This window comes from Rhineura floridana, chromosome 15 (genome assembly GCF_030035675.1).
Source record: "Rhineura floridana isolate rRhiFlo1 chromosome 15, rRhiFlo1.hap2, whole genome shotgun sequence".
NCBI classification, from domain to species: domain Eukaryota; kingdom Metazoa; phylum Chordata; class Lepidosauria; order Squamata; family Rhineuridae; genus Rhineura; species Rhineura floridana.
In genome coordinates, this window is record NC_084494.1 from 12899397 (window position 1) to 12926594 (window position 27198).

At 47.0% G+C, this 27198-nt stretch overlaps 1 protein-coding gene across 1 annotated transcript; it reads right to left on the reverse strand.

Annotated features, from left to right (window-relative positions):
- Positions 1 to 957: 957 nt before the first annotated feature.
- Positions 958 to 20558, reverse strand: GALE (UDP-galactose-4-epimerase). Its single transcript, XM_061597806.1, has 11 exons — positions 20495 to 20558; positions 8180 to 8306; positions 6822 to 6937; positions 5929 to 6042; positions 4557 to 4733; positions 4330 to 4443; positions 4159 to 4225; positions 3701 to 3786; positions 3489 to 3566; positions 2330 to 2444; positions 958 to 1106 (listed from the first exon to the last, which is right to left on the reverse strand). The coding sequence occupies exons 1-11, from the start codon at positions 20537 to 20539 to the stop codon at positions 1051 to 1053; spliced, it is 1095 nt and encodes a 364-aa protein (XP_061453790.1). The 5' UTR covers positions 20540 to 20558; the 3' UTR covers positions 958 to 1050.
- Positions 20559 to 27198: the final 6640 nt, after the last annotated feature.

The window sequence follows — 27198 nt, forward strand, 5'->3', positions numbered from 1 at the left end:
GGCCCCAGGGTCACTCATAAGTCTGTAGTCTACCCTGCTAAGGGCCACTTGGCCTAGCACGGCTTGAAGCTACATCAAGCCACAAGGCTGAAAATTTCTTAAATTGCCAGCTGAAATGTTGGTGTACTTATTCCACCCCCTGCTATTTTATCACATCGGGACTGGAGAACCTGCCAAACTCCCAGTTCCCATCAGCCCCAGCCAGCATGGCTAAGGGATGGGCCAGAGCTCAGTGACGGCATCTGCCTTGCATATGGAAGGTCCCCGGTTCAATCCCCAACATCTCCGGGTAGGGCTGGGAAAGACTCCCTGTCTGAAACCCTGGAGAGCCACTGGCAGTCAGTGTAGACAATACTGAGCTAAATAGACCAGTGGGTCTGACTAGGTATAAGACACCCTCTTCTAGTCCAGTGGCCAGGGATGATGGGAGTTGTAGTCCAGCACCATTGAGAGGACCAGCCCTGATTTACAGAAGGCTTTACAATTTAGAAATGGGAAACCCAGGAGCAAATGGCAAGACTCCACGGCCCTACCTGAAGTTTTCCAACTACATTTTAATGCTCGTGCTTTTTCCAGAAAGAAGAAAGAACCTTCTGCAGCCTCTTCCTCTGCCCTTACAGTTCAGCACCCCATTGACCAGACTGCATCTGTCAAAGCTGGCAGCAGAAGGTGTGCTCTCAAAAAGCCAAGGTCATCCCCACGAGAGCAACTTGGGCAGGCAGCCCAATGACAACCTTTGTGGGCTGCCACTGAGACTTTTTAATTGTCCTCCCACTCCATGGGAGGGGGTCTGAGCTCCTGGCTCCCTGTTAGTACCAACCTGTTGGCTGGCAGAGAAGGTTCAGGGAAAGGCACGCGAGAGAGGGGGAGAGAAATGGGTAGAGTAAGAGGGCAAGATCCATCCTCCCCTTCCAGAGTCTATTTGGTCTCTAGGAAAAGGGAAGAAATGAGCAGGAGCCATCATCTTCCCTGAGCAAGGAGTGAATTGGCCCTTGGGACTGGATTAGTTCAACGGTAGTGATGGAGAGGACAGGAAACATCTTCCAGGTGCTAGTTCTTGCTGAAGCCAGTGGGGTTCTGTGACTGCCACCTCCACAAGTCCTCACCTGAAAGAGACGGCAGGGGAGAGGTCGAGAGAATAATGGCAAATCCGTTAAACTATGGAACTTGCTGCCACCAGCTTGGATGGCCTTATTATTACTATTTATATACTGCCTGTCACACCACCATCTCCGGGAATGCAGGGCAACACAAAACACTATATACAGTCAGAAGTCAAAGTGAATTAAAAACTCTTAATGACAGGCGTCAAAGCAGAAGAGGCCAAGGTAAATAAAAAGAGCTTCAGCATGGGCCAAAACTAGTAGTGTTGCATGTGCCTTATTTGAGGCGGGGGGGGAATTACAGAGAAGGAGATTAGGAGATTAATGGAGGCTAAGGCTATCAATGGCTATGGTCGACCTCCACTGTCAGAGGCAGTATGTATGTATGTATATGTTTGTGTGTGTGCGTGCGTGCGTGTATATATATATATATATATATACTGTTTGTTGCTTTCAAAACTGTCTTATCTATCTATCTATCTATCTATCTATCACATTTATATCCTGCCCCTCCTCCCAGAAGGAGCCAGGGTGGCAAATAAAAACATTAAAAGCACTTTAATACATTTTTAAAACAAAAGACAAAACATATTAAAATAAAACATCTTAAAAACATATTTAAAATCCTCTTAGAAAGAAATTCCTACAGATGCAAATTGGGATAAGGTCTCTACTTAAAAGGCTTGTTGAAAGAGGAAGGTCTTCAGTAGGTGCCGAAAAGATAACAGAGATGGCGCCTGTCTAATATTTAAGGGGAGGAAATTCCAAAGGGTAGGTGCCACTACACTAAAAGTCCACTTCCTATGTTGTGCAGAACAGACCTCCTGATAAGACGCTATCTGTAGAAGGCCCTCGCCTGCAGAGTGCAGTGATCGACTGGGTATATAAGGGGTAAGACGATATTTCAATATGCGTTTGCTGGGAATGCCAAGTGGGGAGGGCACTGCTGTGCTCAGTTCCTGCTGGTTGGTCACTGTAAGGACAGGATGCTAGACTAGATGGGTCCTCAGCCTGATCCAGCAGGGCTCTTTTGACACAGATGCCAACACAACAATTACCCCACTAGACTCCATGTGAGCGCAGATCAGCAAAGCAACTTGGCTGAAATGGGGAATAAAGGCTGGAGAGCCGTTTTCCCCCTAGCTTCCACCACTAGAAAGGAAAGGAGGGGCAAAGACTAGGTGGAAGGGAGCAAGGGGCGGCCTTGGTGGGGAGGTTCCACTTACACATTTTGTCCAGGCCAAACTCAGCTTTCCAGCGTAGCTCCTGTTCAGCTAGGCCCGGGTTTGCATAACAGGAGGCCACATCGCCTTCCCGACGTGCAACAATCTTGTAGTTTATCTAGACCAAAGACAGGAGCTTGTCAATATGTTATTGGAAATTGAGTGGGTGCAGCTACTAGGATGACAAAAATACAATACTACTATTAATTTGACTTATTAGTCGCTCACTACAAAAAGAAGTCTCTAAGAGACTTACAAGAAGATTAAGAAGCATTAAAACAAACATTACCATAAAGTCATCACAATGGCTGTTACAGCAACAAACAGCAAAACATTTACTGTAATCCTTCAAATGCTTGGGAGAAGAGCTCTGAAAGAACATTAATGATGGCACCAGGCAGATCTCACTGGGGGGAGCTTTATTTATTTATTTAAAAGCATTTATAAGCCACTTAACATTTAACAACCCCTAAGTGGTGTATAACCTAAATAGGATTGCATTCCTTCTACCAAAACTAAAAGAGCTGGTTGAAGTTATGCACTACTACCCTGCTGGCTGGGGCCAGTGGAATTTGCTGTCCAGCACATCTGGAGGGCACCAGATTGGGGAAGGCTGAACCATGGGATTGACCAGGCAGGGGTGCCTTCCTCTCCCAGCCCCCTTTTCCTGGGATTCCAGCAGGAGTTAAATCCCCTCTCCCTGCACCCTAGTTGGCTTGTGACTAGGGAAGGGGGAGAAATTCGATTCAGTTTACATTTCAAGCTGAATTGGTCAATTTTGCACTTTCTAAAACAATATGAGAAGCGAAACGCAACCATCCTTCAAAACTTATTCAAATTTTGCAATGCAGTTCGCCAACCAATGTTTACAGAAATGCATACATTGGGGGGAAAGGCGCTTATAGACAAGTGAGAATAACTTGCAAAAGTGCATTGTATGATGAGAAATGGTTTGCAAAAAGTGTACTTTAGTCAAAACTGCCTACAAAATGTGTTTATTAGGAGAAATGTGCACTATAATGCTGGATAATCTTCCTGAGGATTTTTTTTAAAAATCACAAATTGCTGCAGAAACGTGAAGAACTGAATTTAAGACTGAAAAAAATGAGAAGCTGAGGGACACAAAACTGACAGATCTTTCCATCCCTGCTTGTGACTCTACCTCTCTTCCCGATGCCTTCTCCATAGCTTTCACCATCTGCAGGACTGAGTAGCCAGTGCCGGTTCCAAGGTTGTATATCTGCAAAGACGCAGGTCTTGTGATTAAGGCTTTGTCCCATTATACTGTTCTGTAGCACGTGGTGGAATCCCATAGTTTCCTCCCCTCCCACGCAAATGAAGGCAACGGCTATTATGAAACATGCGCTTCCTTACCTTACAGCCACAGTTCTCCTTGAATTTCTTCAAAGCTGCAATATGGCCTTTGGCGAGGTCCACCACGTGGATGTAATCCCGAACACCTGCCAGAGAAGGAAGGAAGCCCATCAGCCAGGACTCTGCTCACTCAGACTGGGTGGTCCTACACCTGACTTAGTCCAGCCTTCGCCAGCCTGGTGCCCTCCAGATATTCTGGACTACAATTCCCATCAACCCCAGCCAACACAGCCCTCCTAAAGGTCTCCTAGTAGGGCATGCAGCCCTTGGGCTTAAAAAAAGGCTACCCACCCCTGCCCCTAGAGCACAAACAAAAACATAAACACACACATGTGTGTCGCTTGGACTGCAGGCTCACAACCCCCCCCCCCTTTTCACATCTTCAGACCTCCAGGATTTCAAGCAGATTTAAGGCTGGAGGCTTTCATTTTAATACTAGGATGATTCCAGACACTCACCTGTCCCATCCAGTGTGTTATAACCATTCCCAAATATGCTCAGGTACTCTCTGCGTCCCACAGCCACCTGGAGAAGATGGAGGAAGAAGCAACAAAGAGGCACAGGAGTTAACAAGAGCATCTCAACGCAAGAGACGGAGCACAGCAAGTTCTCCCAGGGGTTTTAGGTACCTGGGCAACATAGGGCATCAGGTTGTTTGGGATGCCCTGGGGGTCTTCTCCAATCCTTCCCGACTTGTGAGCTCCAATGGGGTTGAAGTATCGGAGGAGAATGGCGTTCCAGTCCTGTGAGAAACAAGCCCGGAGGTCCAATCAGAAATATCTCCTGGGACAGTCTTGCAGGGAGCAGAGTCCCCAAGTGCTAAGGCGTGCCATGGCACAGTATGTTGGTCACTTACCGGTTCCGCCTTGCACAAGTCTCGGATCATCTCTTCAATGAAATACTTGGATTTCCCGTAAGGGTTGGTGCAGCTTCCGACTGGGTGGTTTTCATCAATGGGGAGGTAGGCAGGGTCGCCGTAGACTGTGGCTGAACTGCTGAATACAATGTTCTTGACTCCATGTGCTTTCATGGTCTGTGGAAAAATGGAGACCACTGAACTCAGGGTTCTTCAGCCTTGGGTCTCCTGATGTTGCCGGAATACAATTCTGCCATCCCTGACCACTGGCTAAGCTGGCTGGGGACAAGGAGAGTTGTGGTTCAATAAGTTCAGGGCCACCAAAGTTGAAGAACACCGAGCTAGCTTGGCTCTGATTACAGGCTGTTTGACAGCGATCTCCAGAGCAGCAGAAAGCCCTGATGATAAGCTAAGAGCAGGGGAGGCTGGTCCACTAGGGAGAGTGGGGCATTGCCCCATCCACCTCAGTTTCCCACTGGCCAGCCCCACCTGTCTGCCTTCTTACTTACAACCAGTCAGGAGATGGCTGTGCCTGCCATTGGCTCTGGCTCCACCTACTGTTGGTCTCCCTGTCTTCCACCCTACCAGTCCCAATAGGTACCAACCACCACTGGCTAACAAACCACAAAGTGCTAGACCAGGGATGACCAACTGATGACCCAAAGGGTACATCCAGTCCCTGCCCAGGTTGACTCTTCAGGGAATGGTTTGGGTTATTGCCAGGGGTGGGCAGAAGGTAGAACAGGGTCTACTGGTAGATTGCCAAAGTTCTCCGACTCCTTGTGGTCTAACATTAGTAAAAAAAACTTTTTCCTTTAAGAACATAAGAAGAGCATGCTGGATCAGAGCAAAGGCTCATTTGGTCCAGCATCCTGTTCTAACAGGGGCCAACAAAGTGTCAAGCAGCAAACCAGGTGTTGCTTTCCAATTCACAAAGATACCCAATGCAGGGCAACAAGCTGTCTAGGCGCCATTGGCAGCTGGTGGCTCCATGTCAGTGGGGCAGTGGAATCTGCTCCAGGTTTTAGCCCCAAATTTTGAAAGTTAGAACAAAAACCTGGAGCAGATTCCACTGTCCCAGTGACATGGAGCCATCAGACGTCACTCCTCATCAGCAGGGCCTTAATGGGAGGGAAGCAGTGTTTGGCCTCTCAGCGAAGGAGGATCTGCCCCGCTCTCAGGCTGAAAAAAATGGCCCTCCTTGCGTTACATCAGGGGTAGAGACCAAGGCAGTTGCGACACCTGTGATGCCAAAAGCACTTTGGGCTGCTCTCAAAGTCATCTGTGCCACATGTGAAATGTGGCTGGTGCAATGGATGTCCTCCCCTGTACAGACTTACAAACCTGGCACACTAATGTGCGTGCCACTCACCTCCAGTAGCCGTATGGTCCCGGTAAGGTTCACCTTGTAATATTCCAGTGGCATCTGGACAGACTCTCCAACGGCTTTGAGGCCTGCAAAATGCATCACGGCGGAGAAATGATGCTGTCAGGAAAGAGAAGGCGGGGTGTGTTAAGAATATGACTGCTGATGCTGCGCAGAGAGCTGCGGTTCACATTTTCCATTCTTTTATACAAAAATGTTCCCATGATGAAAAGCCAACAGAGCCCCAGAAGCTCTGGGATGTGGCATTCCTTATGAAAAATGCCATTTTCTGCATCCGTTGAAGCAACTTTCGGCCAAGCTCGCTATGCAAACACACCCAGGAGCCAGATCCCCTTCAAGGCAAAGCCTTTGCTAAGGGGCAAAGGAGCTGGATTTTAATCCGGCACAATCTGCAATTGGACTGTGTGGCTCCCAGGTGGTGCAGATGCCACCTCAGTTTGGGGGTTGAGAGGTGGGAGCTGTACCATTCGTGGCAATCCAGCAGAACTCCTCAGCGCAGCCAACCTGGCCAGAAGTAAACACATCTAGGGTGGAAGCAACATGGCACTGGCACACAGGTGCTCTGATGCATGCCCATCAGGAACCATAAACCTCCTTAGAGGCTGAAAAGGGTGGTGGGATGGGGGAAAGCAACAGGAGGATGAACAGATAGCAGAGGCAGAAGAGCCAGAACCCCTGTCTTGTATGCCCAAAGTGATTCCAGTGTAGCCCAAGACAGCTGGGATGGGAGATCTAGGGGACCACCACCAAAGAGGCCCTGATGCTGCCTAGTAGGCAAGAACCCAGGCACCAGAGAGCAGAAGCTGAGCCAGGATAATGCCCCCTGAGGCAGTGCCCCCATACTCATCTCAACAGGTTTGATAGGGTCAGGCCCTCACCTTCTCGAAGAGCTCATGGAGACCCGCCTCATCAAGGACGTCCAGTTGCTGGAATGGGATCTCCTTACCCACAATCTCCTTCACCCGCTGAATACTCTCGGGCACCATGTTGTCCCCTGTCGAGAAATCCTGCTTTTAGCATCATGCCAGAGTGGGCCAAACTGGGCCAAATCACTGGAAGGTTTCATAGATTCAGGCCTCATTTGCACTATACATTTAAAGCAGTATGATATCACTTTAACAGCCATGTGGTTGGCGTACAGAAGGTCCCAGATCCAATCCCCAGCACCTCTAGGTAGGGCTCTAGGAGAGACACTGCCAGTCAGTGCAGACAATACTGAGCTACATGGGCCTCAATATAAGGCAGCTTCTTTATGTTCATATAGGTCCATGTAGTTGAGCGTATCAGAGTTCAACCTTAGGTCGCCAGATGTTGTTGGACTACAACTCCCATCATCCCCAGCCAGCTTAGCCTACAGTCAGGGATGATCAGAGATGTAAACCAACACCATTTGAGGAAGCACATCTGAAAAAGGCTGATCTACATGACCTTGCAGCAACTCTCCAGGGTTGCAGACAGGGGACTTCCCAGCTCTACCTAGAAACGCAGCAGGTCTGATCCAGCCAAGCTCTTATGCCACAGGCTGAACTTGGAACACTCTGCCTGCAAAGCATGTGCTCAGTCACTGAGCCGCAGCCCGTCCCCCCAAAATGCCTGCAAAACATCTACCCTATATACCAAGTCAGATGTCTGAAAACAGTATTGTAGACACTGATGGGCAGTGGGTTTCTGACAGGGGTCTTTCCTATGGGGAGAGGCCAGGGATTGAACCTAGAACTTTCCGCATGTGAAGCAGGCACCTTACCACTAGGGATGGACAAATCTGTCCATTTTGGTTTCTCTTAGTTCCTCATTTTTCCAATCTTAAGTTCAACCTTGATTTCCACATCAGTTTGTGATTAAAAAAAAAAAAATCCTCATGAAATTTCATCAGCATTTTAGTGTGAATTTATCCTAACAGGAACATTTTTGTATGGAATTTTGCCTAATATACACCTTGTTGCAAAGCCGTCTTCCCCAATATAATGTGCTTTCGTATGATACTTTCACTAAGATATGCATTTTCATGCACACTTTACCTCAGTCTACGCATCTTTGTACATGAGACTTGGCTGGAGACCTGCACTACAAAATTCAGAGGTGTGCAAATTTCAAAGGGTGGCTGAGGTTCAGCTCCTGTATGCCTTCGGTGAGTCAAATTTCTTCCCATCTCTAATTACCCCTGAGCCCTTCCCTCAATGCTAAACGACAGCTCCTGTGAAACAAACGGCTGGCAAAGAATTGGCTCTCTCCTTACCTTGGATGGCGTTGTGGAAGTTATCAATGACCACAGGGGCGTAGCCGGCCTTGACCAGCTCCAGCACACAGTGGCTCCCTATGTAGCCGGCTCCGCCCGTCACAAGTACCTTTTCTGACATCGTCACCTGAAAGGGGACAGGGAAGCTGCCTGAGAGAGAGGAGGGACGGGGGCCCTGCCTGGGAACCTCAGAGCCACAGGAGCCTTGACAGAGGGACGAGGGAGTGTGTGGGTCCCCCCAGTTGACATCTGCCTGTATGGCACACATATAATAATAATAATAATAATAATAAAATTTTATTTTTAAGCCGCCTATCTGGCCGAACCAACGGCCACTCTAGGCGGCGTACATAAAATGAGAATTAAAATACAAAATATGAATACAAAATAACATCTCTGATCAATCAACCCCCCCACATCAGGGTCCGCCAGATTACCCAGGAGTCCCGTAGGCTCGCCGAAACAACCAAGTTTTTAATCCTTTGCGAAAACCTACTAGGGAGGGGGCATGACGAAGTTCATATGGCAGAGAATTCCAGAGGGTGGGGGCCACAATCGAAAAGGCCCTCTCTCTGGTCTGCACCAGCTTAGCTGTTTTAGCTGGTGGGACCGAGAGAAGGTCTTGTGAGGCAGCTCTCGTCAGGCGGCATATTTGGTGATGCTGAAGGCGCTCCTTTAGATAAATTGGACCGAAACCATGTAGGGCTTTAAAGGTTAAAACCAACACCTTGAATTGGGCTCGGTAAACAACTGGTAGCATCCTTCATTTCTGAGAATCCCACCTGGACCAAGGCAGGTGTTTCCTAGAATGAATGCACAGCCTTCGCATACCACAGTTGGACTGACAAAGAAGCAAGAAAATGGGCAGCAGTGCCTTGGGGGGGCACTGAGGCACCTTCGCCAAAGCCCCCCACCCCACTACTGGCACTGGTGTTGGCTCAGGAATATAAACTTAAGAGTGTAAAAATGACCCTGCCGGACCAGGCCAGAGGCCCATCTAGTCCAGCATCCTGTTCTCACAGCGGCCAACCAGATGCCCCAATGGAAAGCCCAAAAGCAGGACCAGAGCACAACAGCATCTCCCCCCACTTGTGATTCCCAGCAAGTGGCATTCAGAGGCATCCGGCCTCCAACTGTAGAGGGAGAACACAGCCATCATGGCTAGTAGCCACCGCTAGCCTTATCCTCTGTATGAAACAGCACTGCCCGACACATGGAAGAATAAAGCAGGCCTTAATGTGAGCATTAATGTGAGCCTTAATGTGAGCCTTAATGTGAGCATTAATGTGAGCCTTAATGTGAGGGCCGGCACCACCGTTAAGGCAGGTGATTTTGAGTCATTCAAGGACAACAAATATTATTATTATTATTAATTGTACTTTTGCTGTCAGAATGAGAAACAGTCACTTGTAGGATACCTCAGATGCCAAAATAACTATGCCCCTTATTGTCCTTTAAAGCCCCTTAAAGCCTAGAAACACCTGTAGGTCTGGTGTGAGGAACCTTTGGCCCCTCCCAATATTGCTGAACTACAACTCCCATCAACCCCTGGCCATTGGCCACACTTGCTAGGGCTGATGGGAGTTCTAGTTCAGGAACACCTGGAGGGCCAAAAGTTCCCTACTCCAACTTAGAAGGTGCTGCTGCTCCCTCTCCTCCCACACAAGAAGGTACCCCTCTTTTAAGGTGGCACTTGCCATCTGCAGGTTTGGGTGTTTGTTTTTTTAAGTTCTCATATGAAATAAAATTTTAAAACATTAAATACCTGCTACGCAATTAATCTGGGGTCACGTCTTTCAAATCTGGTGTGAGGAACAGGATCTGCCCAGTGGGCCGGATCCTGACCTCCTCCACTGCCCGTGGGCCATTTTGACAGGTCGGCAGGATCTCCCACCAGTCATCCACCTGATGCCAGGTGACCAAGACAAACAAAAAATCCTTTGCAGACATGGCTTGAGCCGCATCTACAGAGGATCCTTCACATTATTGGCTTTAATCCAAGCCGGTGATGCAAAGGGGTTCTGGCACTTACAGAAAGCCCAGCTTTGGAGGTTGCTCTAAATGCAGACTGTAGCCAGCTTGCTGTAAGTGCCGATCAGCTGACTAGTGCATACATGAAGCCCACTTTGGGCAGGCATCACCCACACTATGGAGTAACTAACTCTGTAGCATAGTCAATTGCTGCAGGCTGGCTGTCTCCACAAAACAGCTGATCGGCACCCAGAGCCTCCCATTGCCAGGGAACAACTGGGAATACTATAAAGGCTTGTGCTAGGGCATTATTAGGTCCATGAGCTGCAGGTTTTCCACCCCCGTTTTAAATCAAGTAACATTTATAATCAGTTGATTGATTCCATAAAAGAAGACACAGACCTGAACTTACAAGACCTGAACAGGGTGGTTCATGACAGATGCTCTTGGAGGTCACTGATTCATAGGGTCGCCATAAGTCGTAATCGACTTGAAGGCACATAACAACAATAAAACAAAGCTCATACATTATTTGTTCATTTATTTACTAAATTTCTATTCTACTCTGCCTCCCAAAGGAGCCCAGGCCGGCAAGCACCAAAATGTTAAAACAACATAATTAATGCATTGCCACTCTCCTTCTGATTTCAGAGAAGACACTCTCTAAACCTTTCAGTTATGGAGATATAAAGGGAGAGATGCAGGCAATATTCTACCTGCTTGCTTTAAGCCTTCTAGCTAACGACTGTCACAGCACTGGGATGACTGACAAGTCCCTGGAACTTGATTGTATTAACAATAAATATATATTAGACAGCTTTAAGCATATTCGTGAAACCCTAAATGCAGCTGGTCTGTTTTTCATTGACTTACAGCTTTCTTCTCTGTTGTGCATTAGCTGGAAGATTGCCCTTTCCCCAGGCCCCCTTCTACCCTTGCAAAGTGCCTGGAAAGGAGAGTGAGCATGTACAGAACTCCTGCCACTGGGAAATCAAAGCCAATCTTCACAAAAACTAGCACAAAGCCTGGCCCGTCGACACTCTGGAACTTGCATGGAACCCGTTTTACCAACTGAACAGTGGTGAGAAAGGAAAAGAAGGACGCCCACCTTTTCCCCATTCAGTATTCCGGTGGTGGCTGGTGTCCACTGAGACTGGTAGGGCGGAATGCCGGGAGCCCAAATGGAGGTGGGCCCAGAGCCAATGAGAGGCATTGCCAGCTCATTCTAGCTTTGTTTCTATCCTCCCTGCTGAATTCTACAAGGGCAACTCTGAGACTAAGGAGGAGGAAGCGGGCAGGCACCGCCACCCCCTAGTCTGGCTGTAAGTAAGAAAGCAGGTAGGTGGGGGCAGGCTCAGGTTGGTGGGGCAGTGCCCCATTTGCCCTGATGGACTAGCCTCAACTGCAATACGCTCTCAGTGCCAGGGACAGGCACCACAACGGCCTACCATTTAAAAAACTAGCATTCACTCAACCATTCAGAAAAGTGAAGACATCACCTCCCAGAACTTAGCTGGGGGGCTTGAGGCTGCAATCCTAGCCTTGTCTACTCAAAGGAAGTCCCAGTGAATTCAAGCGGGGTTAAGGACTGCACCCTAAGCCCTTTTCTGTCAACTTACTTAAACACGTCCGGGAATGGAGTGTGTGTGGAAGGTTGAGGATCCACCACAGGCAGAGGGATGGACCCTGACCAGGGAGTCAGTTTGCTGAGATCCACCCTGTTTTGCCCAGGAACCAAAGAAGGGGTTGCCAATACCACAGGGCAGCCGCCCAAAAGCGCACCTCTGGCAGTGGCCAGACCCGGCAGGCTGTTGGGCAGCCCAGCGTCTCTGGCCACTGAAAGAGGCATCTGTCCTTCTGCTCCCTGGGGAGCAAGGTGGGGCCTTAACAGGAAGGGGTGGACGGGGGTTTCATCATCCCAAATGGACAATTTTTCAGAGAACAGACACGCTTTTAGTCTTGAGCTGGCTGGGTTGAGCGTCTGCCCAGAACAGAAGCCCTCAGAGTAGCAGCTGGGAAGACGGTGCCAACAGGACAAACGGCTTACTCCAAAGGCCAACGGAAATAATATCTGAATATATGTACACAGAAAAACATTCATGTTGAAAAATCACTACAGAGCTGTGGCTGGATTGTTCAGCCAGGTCTCAGGTTCAAATCTAGTTTCTGCTGTGCTCCCAAAAAGCCTTGGCCAGATCACTATTCCCTGAGCCTCCATTTTCCCCATCTGCAAAATGGGAACACTTTAGCTTCCTCCTGGTTCCTGGATCCAGGAAAAGCTCCTTGCCCCTGCCTTCAAACCCCTCCAAGGCCCTGCCCCTACCTTACCCCATTGCTCGTATATCCCGATAAACCCTTGCCCAGGATCTCCCCTCCTCCAGTCCACTACCCTCACCCATCCCAATGTCTTCCGCTGCCTCAAAAGACTCTGCCCATTTTCTCTTGCCGCTCGGGACTGCTTGATGCCACCTCACTCCCTTCAAAATCCAGTCTCAACCCCATCCTTTCTGTGAAGCTTTTGGCACAACCCCATCCCCAAATCCTACTAACACTAAACTTAAGAACATGCAGCTGAAATAGACGCATAACCCTCAAATTTCCCCACCTCCAATTTTCCCCTTCCTCTGTGGTCTCCCCACACCCACAGTCAAATTACAGACTGTAACCCCTATGGGGCAGCGACTTGTCTGCTTGTACATTGTAAAGTGCCAGACACATTGCTGCCTATACACATACAGTAGGGCCCCACTCATACAGAGGGTTACGTTCCGGACCACCGCTGTAAAGCGAAAACCGCTGTAAAACGAAACTCATTGAACAGAATGGCTCTCGATGCCCGAAACCCACAGTAAAAGCGGAACAAGCGCCATATGAGTGGGGCTTTAGTCTAATTGCGTCTAATTGAGACCACCTTATTAGTGAAGAGCCTTAAAGCGAAGCGCCGTAAAGCGGGGCCCTACTGTATAAACATATACATACACACACACTAGGTGCTGTGCCCCTGCTTGCTTCATTCACCAACCCTGCCTACCCCCTCTCACCTAAGCCATCCTCCCCCTCCCTTTACATGTCACCAATGCCACCGCTTCCCTTTACATCTGCCTGCTTGTGTCTCCATCTCCCTCCATCGCTGGACCAGCAGTTGTCAAAAGTTTGGCATCACACTGTAGTCTGCTGCACCATCTGCTGGCAGCAAAGCACGCTGCTGCATGATGACTTTCTTAGGCAAATATTAGATAGATAGATAGATAGATAGATAGATAGATAGATAGATAGATAGATAGATAGATAGATAGATAGATAGATGAAATGGAAATAGACTGCCTTCAAGTCAATTCTGACTTATGGCGACCCTATGAATAAGGGTTTTCATAGTAAGTGGTATTCAGAGGTGGTTTACCATTGTCTCCCTCTGAGGCTGAGAGGCAGTGACTGGCCCAAGGTCACCCAGTGAGCTTCACGGCTGTGTGGGGATTTGAACCCTGGTTTCCCAGGTCATAGTCCAGCCCCTTAACCACTATACAGGCATTCCCCACTTAATGACGCTTCACTTAACGTCGCCTCGCTATAACATACATGCTCCATACGTCCCCATACTCCACTTAAGGTTCGCGCGCTTCACAATAACGTACACTTTATTGGCATGATGCCGCTGCCATCTAGTGGTGATTGCGTGCAGTACAAGTGAAGACAATTGCTTCACTTAAAGTTTATTTTCGCTTAAAGTATACTCTCCGGTCCCATTGCGAACGTTAAAGCGGGGTATGCCTGTACCGCACTGGCTCGATTAGATAGATTAGACAGACAGACAGACAGACAGACAGACAATTAAAAACAAGTTGGGGCAAAGAAATAGAAGGGACGCAGCACTTGGCAATCTGCAACCAGGAGTATGCCTGCGCACTTCCCTCTTAGATATCTGTCTAGACCAGCCTTCTTCAGCATAGTGCCCTCCAAATGTTTTGGACTACAACTCCCATCAGTCACAGCCAGCACATGGAGCACATGTAGTCCAAAACATCTGGAGGACACCTGGTTCAGGAAAGCTGGCATAGGCACCTAGAAGAGGGGGGCTGTAATGTGAGGAGCTTGAGTGTATATTTTATGCAGATGGCCTTAGTTTTTTACAAAGGCATACACCAAAAACAAAGAAAGAAAGAATCCACTTCCTAAAAGACAAATTGGGGGCACGTATAAGAAAATAGGAGACTGTGGCTAGCAAAGAGGGCCTCAATTCAGTGGTTGAGCCCATGCTTTGCATGCAGGAAGTCCCAGGTTCAATCCTTGGCATCTCTGGGTAGGGCTGAGAGAGATCCCTGCCTGGAACCCTGGAGAGCCACTGCCCGTCAGTACAGACAACACTGAGTTCGGTGGACGAACGGTACATCATACAAGGCAGCTTCCTATGTTCTCAGCACAGGAGCTTCATCCAATGACTCAGGCCCGTCTGCTTAATGTAATAAAACCTTCATGAGGACTTTTGCTCCTTTAAACACATTTGATTCCAGTATTGCATTTAGATATATTTTCTAAGCCTTGTTAGCCAAAACAGGAGCCCTGATGACATTAAGCAGCCAGAAGGCTTTTCCCTTGCCATTTCTCCTGGCTGAACAGACCATCTGCTTGGCCCCTTTCTGGGACTGCCCTGGCGTAACCTCACTCACTCCTCCACCCATGGACACTCAGCCTGGGTCCAAAACCATATTTGCAATTCATTTTCGGTTGCTTTATAATCTGTGATCTTTGCTGCAGAGTGATTCACATTTTAGAGCTTTTATTGCCATGATAGGCGCAGCATATCTTGTGCTACTGGAAACAGTTCTCACCGCCCTCCTTAACAGGGTTGCCAACTTTAAAAAATATATTTACTGGTTCTGCTCCGGCATCTTTAACAACAGCTTGACAATTTAGCAGGCGAAGCTTTGCCCATCTCTTTGTTAGGAGAAGCTTCACCAGCGGATCTTCTCTTTACTAAAAGCACAGGAGCAAGGCTAGCAAAAACGTTGGCTGCTCATTTCCTGTACTGCTAGTTCTGTAGGGGGAAAAGGGAATTAAGGTCAGCACCAGTTCAACCTACTTTCTGGCCCCACAGCTATGCTGAAGAACAGTCACGCAGCCTGGGTGTGCGGCCAGTTATGTGGCTGGGAGCCAACCTGCTTCAAAGAACAGGATATGGGGACGTCAGAGCTACACGCTCTCTGGTCAGAGATTTAAAAGGGGAAGGGCATGAATGAGTGCAATTCACCTGTGCGCAGGGTGAACCACTGTAATTAGACTCTTCTAAATATTAACCACTGGAATGACAGATGGATCCAGGCACGGCCTTTTCGTAGGCAACAACCTACTTTATCGGATGCACGAAGGGCTCCAGAAGGCAGTAGGCAGCGCCACACCCAGGCCACCTGGCTCTGCAGGCACACCTTGCGTGTACACAACTCACTCTTCCGTGATTCAGATGTAACCCTGATAGCCCAGTGAATGAGTTAAAGTGACTCAGCTATGCAAGAAGAACCCAAGCTGGCAATGACTGCAGGAAGAAACACCATTTGAGTCAGGGCATGGTGGAACAACATAACAAGGCATTGTGAAGGTCAAGATGGAAAAATCTGGGAAACAGCTCAACTAGGCTTAACACAAAAGTATGCTTTAGGCCAATACTGAGCCTGGTTCAAGGTCCTTGTATTAATTTTCAAAGCCCTGAACAACTTAGGTCCAGGGTACTTTAGGGACCACCTGAACCCTTACATCCCAGCTTGATCACCTGAGATCATCTGTAGGAGCATCACTGGTCGCCCCCCAAGTTGGTGAGGCTCATTTGACATCAACACAAAACTGAACTTTCCGTGGCCCCCTTCTGGGGAATGTTCTTCCAGTAGAGATTCGGCAGGTACCTTCTATATTAACTTTCAAACGTTTGCTGAAAACTTTTCTTTGTCTACACAAGCCTGGCAGCAAGAAAAACGTTTTCAGTAACAGTCTGCTGCTGGATTTTTAATTGTGTTTTTTAAAACTGGATTATAATTGTTGTAAACTGCTTTGATGTTTTTAATGAAACTGCACTATACAAATAGTTTTATACATAAATACACACAGCTTTTGTTGTTGTTTTAAAGTTGCCATGTCTGTGAATTCAGACCTTGCAAATAAATGCATTCTCACAGGTACAAATTGCTTTATACCAGAATGTGGTGTGACTTGCACCAGAATGTAGTGTGGCATGTCCAGACGATTTTTCAGAGCGTAGCAAAAAAAGAAAAATAAACCCAGTTAAGCTTCAGTATTACTTGTTTTACAGTACTATTTGGCCATGGCTGCACCAGAGAGAGTATTAAACCTTTTCACTCATGCTTTTTCCCTAATTTAAAATCCCCCCCCCAAAAATCCCTCTGGTATTAACTCTGGTACCTGTAATGTTGGAGGGTGGGGTGGGGGGGAGATTTAGATCAAGGAAATAGCATCCGAGCAAAATGTCAATCACTTCCTTGATCTTCAAGACAACTGTGTGGTGTTAGTTAGTAATTAGTTCAACAAAACCCTCCCCACACAAATCACTGGAATCCTGATCATAGATCTACAGCATTGCAACTAGTTCCAGAGCTGCACCAATAGCCTTTGCATATGAAATAGTAAGTTATTTTTTAAAAAGACACCTATATTGGTAATATGCAAATATATTTATATTTAATAAATTGATTTATGTGTCAGTAAAAGACAGGTGACAAATCAACTAAAAATTCTATAATCGGCAACTACTCCACAAAGGGGCTGAATTATATGATACCTCTGCCCGTGGGAGCCATGAGCTACAGACAAGTTTGTGCCGTTTTCAAACTGTACTGTAGCCACAGCTTAAATGGATCATGTACATCCCACCCCTGCACTGAACTCAGCCTATATCAGCTTTTAGCACCTGACTGCAACTCAGTAGTTGCAGTCGCAACTCAGCAACTGGGGTCGGCATTCATAGAACCAGTCAGTAGCTTAGTCGGCACAGATTGAAAGGTAAAATTGCTGCGACCTCAAAGAGTTGTGTTAATCAGCTTTAAGAATTCACAAGCCTAGATCAACATCCACTGAAGAAATCAATTTATAGCAACTCGACCATGTAAGGGGTGCAAGAGATCTCAAGGTGCTGAGAATCTTGGGATCAGCCTTCAGGCTGATGAAATACCAAGTGAGGTTAACAAGGCTCTTAGACATGTTTAAAAGTATTTTACAAATCTTACCCCATTCTTCAATCCTATGAGGTTGGACATCGTTATTATTCTCTATTATACACATAACTGCCAATACATGAAACTCCAGAAAAGTATGATAATTCTTTGCCCACAACTGTAGCCCACAACTGTAGCTAAACACTCTGTTGTTCCCATGGCATCACCCAAGTATGCCAATCCTGAGTCCTTTTACACTGAGTGGAAAGTGGGCTCCTGAGGTGCATTCAGACATAGGGTTTATTGTGTTAGTTTTACTTGTTATAATGGTACCACTTCTGTCCTGATTTCTAACATTCCTTTCACACGGCAGTCCTTGTTGCATTATAGAACTGTGGCTTTTTGATAGATATACTGCTAGTAAATTTCGTTCACACCAGTGAGCGTTGTATGACCCAACAATGTCATTGGACACGTCGCTGCTTCCCCACCTTTTCCACACATGCACACTTCTGTTCCCTTTCCCCACTTCCTGTGGGAAAGAACTGTACGCTGGTATACTGCCCCAAAGTCTGTCAATTTACTCCCACAATTTTTCCAGATTTTTTTCTGGCCAAAACTAACACAGAAATGAGCTCTAAATTTCCACTATAGTTAGATTTCCAGAAGTAGCTTTTATGTCATGTGAAAGATCAAATAAAATGCAGAAAGGATCAGTTAAGGAGACGTCGGGAAAACAGAAAAAGCTGCTGTCTGAATGCAGCCTTGGGGAGGAGATCACAGCCACGCTGTTTCTTGGGAAGAGGGATTGACTGTTAAACCACTCAGGGAATTGTAGCTCTGTGAGGGGAACAGAGGTCTCTTAACAACTCTCAGCACCCTTCACAAACTACACTTCCCAGGATTCTTTGGGGGAAGCCATGACTGTTTAAAGTGGTATGATGTGGCTTTAAATGCATGCAGCAGATGCAAAGAGCACCAGCTTGTGTAGAGAGAATTCTGAGGACCACCCTCTAGATATTTCCATTCTGGCCAATGGAAGGAAAATTACCAACTGTCTGTGTACTGTCTTAATATTGTGAAAGCCAGATAAGAGTGCTAATAAAGGTGTTTTTGGAATTATCTGGTTCAGTAATTTGGAGATGCAATCAAAGACCTGGTCTCTGAAAGTTTTTCTCCCATGTAAAAAAACGGCCACCGTTCATTCACTCCTGGACATCCAATGCAGCTAAATGTTGGAAGATTCAGGACAGACAAGACTTCCTCACGCAGCACATAGTTAAACTATGGCATTCACTCTCACGAGAGGTAGGGATGGCCACCAACTTGGATGGCTTTAAAACAGGACAAGACAATGTCATGCAGGACAAGGCTATCAATGGCTACTACGCTGCAACAGTTAGGCTCTCCCTCCACAGTCAGAGACAGTATGCTTCTGAATACCAGTCGCTGGAATCCGCAGGGGGAGAGAGTTCCCTTGCATTCAAGTGCTGCTTGTGGGGTTCCCAGACACATCCGGTTGGCCACTGTGAGAACAGGATGTTGGACTAGATGGGCCATTGGCTTGACCCAGCAGGCTCTTATGTTTTTATGTTCACCTGCCTCTCCCTCTGACCCAGACATGGTGAGGAGAAGCAGAAGACAAGAGGATTTGATAAACTAATGGAGAATAAGGCTGTCAGTGGCTAATAGCCAGGATGGCTACGCTGGGCCTCCACGGTCAGAAGCAGTATGCTTCTGAATACCGGTTGCTGGAAACTGTAACTGCAGGGGAGGGTGCTCTTGCACTCAGGTCCTGCCCGTGGGCTTCCCATGGGCATCTGGTTGGCCACTGTGAGAACAGGATGCTGGACTAAATGGTCCATTGGCCTGATCCAGCAGGGATGTTCATTCCTGTAGGGAAAAAGTTCAGCATTGTGGAGAAGCAAAATCTGCCCTCTGCCTGTGATGCTGGGTGGTCTGAAGCCTACAGGTATGGATTGTGCAATGGGCAAAGTGAAGGTGTATCAAACACACCTGGATCCCTGCAACATACTAGCTTTCTTTCTACAGTCTATTATAATACATAGGAAGCTGCCTTATACAGAGGCAGACCATTGGTCCATCTAGCTTAGTATTCTCTTCTACACTGACTGGCCACAGCTCACCAGGGATTCAGACAGCAGTCTTTCCCTGGTCTACCTGGAGATACTGGGGAATGAACCTGGGACCTTCTGCATGCAAAGCATGCGCTCCACCACTGAGCCACAGCCCTTCCCCATAGGCATTTTACTGGTTATAACTTCAGAGAGAGAAAAAGAACAAACTTTATTCTGCCACAAGCTTTCATGGAGCAATTTGTTAGTTTCCAAGGTGCCACAACACTAGGTTATAAATATAATTTATTATCCACAGTTCAAAGTGCAACAGCAGGCTGAAAGAACAGGCCACCACACCATGCTTTGATGTTAATGCACATACATGTGCTTGCATGGGTACTAAAAAGATGATGCCAGCACTCACCTCCCGAGACTAAATTTATGGAGATCCAAGGAGAAAGGAAGACTGGGAATTCAACCTAAATGCTCTCCCCACCCTGCAAAAATATTTGCCCCAAAGGCAAACAGCAACTGGAGGAACAGAGGAGGCGGCTTTATGCCAAGTCAAACCACAGATCCATCTAGCTCACTACTGTCTACACTGGCTGGCAGCAGCCCTCCAGGGTTTCAGACAGAAATCTTTTCTCAGTCGTACCTGGAGATGCTAGGAACCGAACCTGGGAGTTTCTGCATGCCAAGCAGATGCTCTACTTCTGAGCCACAGACCATAACGTGATTTAGGACAGGTCCCCAAAAGTAAACAGAGACCAGCTGGCTGGATTCATTGCCCGCTGGCAAAGAGATCAAGCAGGCCAGGATAAAGCTTCACCTGCTCATTTGCAAATGTGTCAGCCTGCTTTTAAAGGCACAGGAGCGGGGCTAGTAAGAAAAGGTGGCAACCTTCTTGCACAGAAGCAACCACGTTACCAACCTTCCTCTCCAAATACAAAGAGATCCCATTGATCCCCAAAAACTCCGTCTCCCTTTTTTAAGGGTGGGAAACAGCTCTATAATACAATGACAAGTGGACTGTCTTAAAGTCGATTGCGACTTGAATGGGTTTTTCAATAATAGCACCTTTTTAAATGAAGCAATACCCCAGTGAGCAATACCTTTCTTCCCATGAGGTTAAAAACCGCCACGGGACTCCCTGGCATTCACACCCATTCACATCACACAGTCCTTGCCCTCTATCAATGTAGCGCACTCACCTCCAGTCCTGCAATCGCCTCCTATAGGGTCTCATTCTGTGGCGCGGCTCCTTTAAGGACTTTTGGCTCTCCCCCCTCCCCCTTTCCCTCCTGGCCACGCCCCAGCCCGTAGCGCGGTGACACGCAGCAGCTTCCCCATGGAAACGTGTCACTTTTCTCCCACCCCCTGGTACGGGAGATTGAAAGGGCCAAAAAGCTGCAACACCATCTCTCATTGTATAGACAAGACAGCGTTGGCTTTGGAGAGTGTAGTAACTAAGCATCATTTTAGTTTTCTAGGCAGGTACGAGGCTGGAAGTTTTCTGGTGGAGGCCCAGGAATACTTTGGCCGGGCAGGAATCCATGCAGATCAGCCAGAAATTAAATGCAAATTGTCTGATACGTTTATAGTCATTCAACTGTATTGAAATTTAAAAATAAAAATTAAAAAATTAAGTGCCCGAGTGCTTGTCAGTTATCCCAGGATCTTTGTAGTCAGGCGCAATCCGGATTTACCGTTTCTGGGGGAAATATGATTATTAAAAACAAATTGCCAACAACCGGTCTGCATTATCATTCTATGACCCGTTTGTAGTATTAAGTACCTGAATGGAAGCGCCCTCGGTGCAACCTAGTAATAAAACCAAGCGGCGGAGTTGGGTATCGTCTGAAAGTACATGAGGCCACCACTCTGCTGAAGCTTATAAGCAGGTCTGGGTCTTGTCAGTGTCTAGATGGGAGACTGCCTGGGAACCACATGTATACTGCCTTGGGTTCTATGATGAAAAAAGGCAAGATATAAATGTAATAAACAAATAACAAAAACCCTATTTATTTATTTATTTATTTATTAAGCTATTTTTACCCTGCTGTTTAGCCAAAAAGGATCCCAAACCAGCTTACAAAGATCAGAAGACAGTCCCTGCTCTCAGCCCTACAGTCTAAAAAACATGATACACAAAGGAAAAAGGATAGGGAGGGAAGAGGGGAAAAGCAAGCTCCTTAAAGTTACAGATCCAAAAATGACCAGCGGAGATGGAAACCATCCTGGTAGCCTGATTTTTTTGCAGTTCACAATGCAAGAGTCTATACACAGACAACTAAGGCATAGCAAATGCTGGTTAAATGATCCTTATGTCAACTTCAAGATTCATTTACTGGTATGTGCATCTCTAAAGCGATGCAGAGGACAGCCATCCCCTATCCTGAAGCTGCAAGCACCACTACCAACAACCTTGCCCAAGTCTTGTCCCCCTCCACTCTCTAGTAGCTACATGTCCATGCATGGACACAAGAGGGAAGAATAAATAGGTGATTGAAACCTACCAGAGCAAGGGAGATGAAGTTATTTCAGAGCACAAGAGGCCATCACTCCCCACTCTATTGCTAAGTCCAGAAGGCCTGTCCTGTTTGTTTCGGCAACTGGTTGACATCTCTCACCTCACTACTTCATAGCAGTTCCATTTCTCCCACCCGTGGGTGGGAGGACGCAGGGGTCACCAGCTAGGTCTACCCACCAACTTCTTCCCCCCTCTCAGGAGGGGCATCTGAGGCACATCAGTGCCTTGCATCTCCTTTTCCCAGGCACACGCCCCTTCCCTGAGCCTACAGTGCACCAGAGAGAGGCAGGTAATGGTGAGTGAAGAAGAGCTAGCTACTTTAGAGCCAGGCTGTTAGCAGGAGCCCAAAGAGGAAGGGAAGCTGTGAGCGCTGGTGGATGTAAGGGAAGGGCTACCATCACACATGCCTGTGGCTTTTAGCCACGTGCATATGGCTTGAACACGTGCAAAAGATAGATGGTGGCTGGCAGCAGTGACTCCTGTCGGCCCTTGCCAGTTAGTAGCCACAGAGAGATGTCTGGCTATGTTAATTGCTCATGCTAGACTGGAGCAATCCAGAACTCGTGTTGTAGTTCAGCAAAAGCTAGAGGGCCAAATGTTTCCCACACCTGATCAAGAATACTTATATATCCCTTTTTGTACCCCGAAGGCGTTCTTAAAGCAGGTGACAAGAGTCACACAATAAAAGCATACTCAAATCTAGTATGGGAACAAAACTGACATGGCGACACCACAGAACCAGGTTGCATTTCCTACCCTTGCTTCCCCCTTGGAATCAGACCAAACCACAGCTCCCTCTAAGGTTCTCTGAGGCAAGGGAGTGGGGCTGAACAACTGGGTCTCACTTGGCCTGTGACAGAAGCAGGCTTCCCTTGCTAGCATTACAAGGCAGCAGGTCTTGTTAGGCAAAGGAATGGAATTGAGTAGCTGGATCTTATTCAGCCTGTTATGAAACCAGTATTTCCTTGTTGGCAGTTGGCAGGCCACTAGGTCTTGCCTTTCTTTCACCAGAGTACATAAAGCAGTACGCGGTCCCCAGACATTCTCCTAACCACACACCAACCAGACCAGACCCATTTAGCTTCATGCTGCATTATGCACCTTCAAAACATGATCTATTTTTAGCTATGTTAAAGGTAAGTTCATTCAATCACTCCTGAATGAATGGCACAGCTGTGCCTGGAGCTAGTTTGGTTGCCCTTGTGCCCAGATGGAGAAGCATCTACTTTATCAAGCTGCATGAGACACACAGCAGATTTACCCACCCTCAGTGTTTCTGCATTAGGCATAAAGAATCTGAATGGAAGGACGCAAGCCAGAAACAGTGACTCATGAGCTGTTTTTAAGATAATTCTGTGCTGTCCTACTTTGAGACAGACTATCCATGTGACCCCAAGATGTGGCAGAATTACCCACCAAGCGGTGGAAGTTGGATGGATGGCAAGAATCCCAGATCAGTGATGCATACAGAGATATAGCGAGCATCCTTTTGTGCAGGTAGGCCCCCCTCCCTAAGTCAAGGTGCACAGTACCCTTTTCACGAAGATCCATTTATCTTCAAAAAGTAAGAGGCACATAGCTCTTTGGAAAATCACGTTACAGGCATTACCTGATTTATGAGAATTAATTTTACAGATTGCAATATTTGTATCAGCAGTTATTTCTTAAGAGTGCACTGCCCCCGAGTGGCCAAATCTGTGAACTGACATCTCCCTTGCATTTCTTTCTTTAAACGCAGGAGTGGGGAACTTCCAACCCATGGCCTGAAACGTGGCCTTCGTGATTCTCCCCAGGCTGTACTTCCCAATGGCCCTGCTCCACACACCCTCAAGTGCTTTTGCCTGACTCAAAACCTGAACTGTGATAATACCTCTTGCTTGCTTGGATAGAGGTATGTCTGTGTGTCAAAAGCGCTTGCTTTTACAAGACTGGAATGTAATCTACTGAACAAAAGGCAAGAGTCACATCTGTTGCAGCATCTGAGTCTGCCTTTGGCCCTGCCCACAACTGGCAAGATTGCCCGCAATGGAATGTGGCTCTCGCTGAACGTTTTGACATGTCGTAATTCTCATCAGGGCACAGGGTCAGATGGCAGACATACTGAGAGAATGCCACCCCTCTCCTTGCCTTGCCAAGCACAGTGGCCACCCCTCCCTGCAGACTGTCCATTCTCTGGAGGAATATACCTCCAGGTGTCGATCAAACTACAAAATGCTAGTAGGTCTGCTAGCTGAGAGCTTTGAGAGCCAGTCCAACCTGACTGCCCGCTCCTGTCCAAAGCAGCATTCAGGCTCTCATTTACATCTCCTCCAATTATAACAGCCCCACTCCTAAATTTCTGCAGAGAGTCCACCGTTTTCTGGAGAAAAATGTGTTGTCCAGCACTGGGGGCATAAATTGAGCCCAGTGTGAAAGTTCGACCTCTCAGGGAGCCTTTTACAAATAGGAATCTGCCTTCCGAATCAGCTAAGTAATCATCTATTTGAAGTGGACAATTTCGCGCTATCAGCACCACAACCCCTCTTGACTTTGAGGTGCCTAGAGCATATAGCAGATCTTCAATCCAGGCGCCTTTAAGGAGACGATAGATTAGTTTCTTTTTAGACTGGTGAGTCTCCTGAAATAACACAATATCTGGGCGGTGTAGTTTTAATTCAGCTTCTACTGGAGCTCTTTTGAGTGGAGATCCAATCATTCTTGGATTTACATTCCAAGGAACCACCTGAAGGGGTGTGTTGTTACATAGCATGAAGTGGTTTATTATAAACAACCGTCCAGAACCAGTGTAGTTTTAAGTCTAAGATAATCGGGGTGTCTAATAAAGAGAAATTTTGTAAACGACTGGCTAACTTTACAGGGAAAATGTCCCCTAAACAGGAAAAAAACTGTAAGAAACCATTCGGATATGAAGGCACTTTTCACAAGGCAAACTGTCGCAAGGCCCCACATAACAATGCCCCCATAATATTAGGATGGAGGGAAGTCAGTAGAAGTTAAAATCAACATTCTCTCACCTATGAGACTCAGCAAAAAACCAGTGAGTTTAATGTTGTATTCTGCTGCCATTAGTAAGAGCACTAGTTGCAGACTGTGATGTTCCTGTATGTGAATGTAATGTAAATATGGTAAGTGCAGGTTTATTATAGGAAATATGGTAAGCGGAGTGAGTGAGAAGGGGGAGTACATGGGCTGTAGAATGCTGGATGATGATTGGCTGTATGTTTGAATGGCTGAAGGTATAAATGAGAGGATGACAGTTGAGTCGGGGGGAGTTGTTGAGAGGTGGGTTGGTTGAAGGTGGTGGGTGTTGAAGGTTGTTGTAGAGAGAAGATGGCTGTTGAGAGATTGGATTAGGAGTTCTGAGGCATATATTAAGAATTAAGAACATAAGAGAATCGTATATGAAACCATACGCTTGTCAACAAAATCTATAAGTAATCTTGTTATTCCTAGTGTTATCAATAAATATTTTCTTGATTCCTTAGCTGGAGTGTACAGACCAGGGAGGGAAGGCAGGGTAACCAAGGCTGAAGAAGAAATTGTATCTAATGGTGGCAGTGGTATTGTATCAGCATTCAGTACCACAGAGCAACCCAGAACTGTGAGCTTCATAGGCAAGAGGCTTCAGGGGGGTTGGGAATTACCTAAACACACAGACACAAGGTATCAAAACAGCCAGGAAGAGACTAAGGCACAGTCTAGAGCAGTGGTTCCCAACCTGGGGGCCGGGACCCCCAAGGGGGCCGCAAAGTAATCCAGAGGGGGCCGTGAACAGTAAAGAAATGGATTTTTTTTTTTTTTAAAAAGTCTTCACTCCCTCGACACTGTCTGCTTTCCACTGGTGCTGCAGATGACACCTCCCCCTTGCTCCAAACGAGAGGGGAGGCCTTTTGCTGAAGCGCCAGAGCATCTTTCAGGTGCACTAAGGGCAGACATCTGCCTATAAAATACATGGCAGATGCCAAAGGAGGCTGAGGGTGGGGCTACCAGGAAGAAGAGGGGATTACTATCACTGACTCCCGTCTCCTTGCACTGCCGCTACTGACAACACCCTTACTTAGAATGAGAGAGGGGGGTTTGTGAAGCAAAAAGAAGCAAGGCTGCAAGGAAAGGCTGCTTTCCCCCTTCCTTCCTGGCAGGCAGCCTGGCTCCCTGGGGGGAGGGGGTCACAAAATATTTTCAGCTTATAAAGGGGGTCCCATGCTCATAAAGGTTGGGAACCACTGGTCTAGAGGCTATACTGGATACACAGAGTGTTGGGTAGTGTGGCCTAGCAGGGGAATCTTTTGAGATATGTGCTAGAGTGGAGAGAGGTAAAAATAAACACGACGATCCTGAGTGCTGGTAGCCACGAGTGAGAGCGTCACAGGTGGTGCCAGGGGAAGGACGTCACACAGACTGGCTAGTTTTTTACGTGCTTTCTCTGAAGGCACTGTTGAGACAGTGAAAGGTTGTCTTTCTTTCTTTCTTTCCCCATAGCTCTGTCGTTTAATTCATCAGGGGGTTGAATGCCTAATTCATACAGAATAAGTTCAGCTTGCTGTTCATCATTCGCAATGTGGACCTTGTCCATTGAAGGTACAATTAGTTTAAAGGGGAACCCCCATCTATAGGAAAATCCCGCTTCTTTCAGGGCGTTTGCATATGGGAGTAGAGAGCGGCGCCTTTTGAGGGTTTCAGGGCATATATCCTGATATACTTCTACTGTTCCTTGTCCAAATTTCAATTCCCTAAAATTACATAATTCTTTAAAAGGTTTTCTCTTATCTTAAATCTTTCGAATCGTAGCATTATGTCTCTGGGCAACTCAGTGTAGCACCCTCTTTGATTAGACACTCTATAGGCCCACTCAATATCATTAGCAGTTATGGAGGTCCCCAAATGTAGATCTTGAAGCCACGCGATTAAGAAAGATATCATATCTCCCCCTTCCTCTTTTTCAGGAATCCCACGTATCCAGAAATTCCTATGGCGGACTTGATCCAAATGTTCTTCCTATTTTAGCTCTATGTCATAAACTGCCCGTTTCAAGATTTCTAATTCTGATTGATTATCTAAGCTTAGTGACTTGGCTTTGTTTGATGTTTTTGCTATCTCAGCTATGTTAGTAGTCACTGCCTCTAATTTAGATTCTAAAGGCTTATGTGCTATTGCCCAGTCCGCCATAAGCACCTGCCTCACCTTTGCAATGTAGTCATCGATTTCAATAGGGCTGTCAGTGGTGCTGGTCGATTTCATGCTTTTCAGGGTTTTTGAGACGCCAGGTACCATACTGCTGTGGTCGCT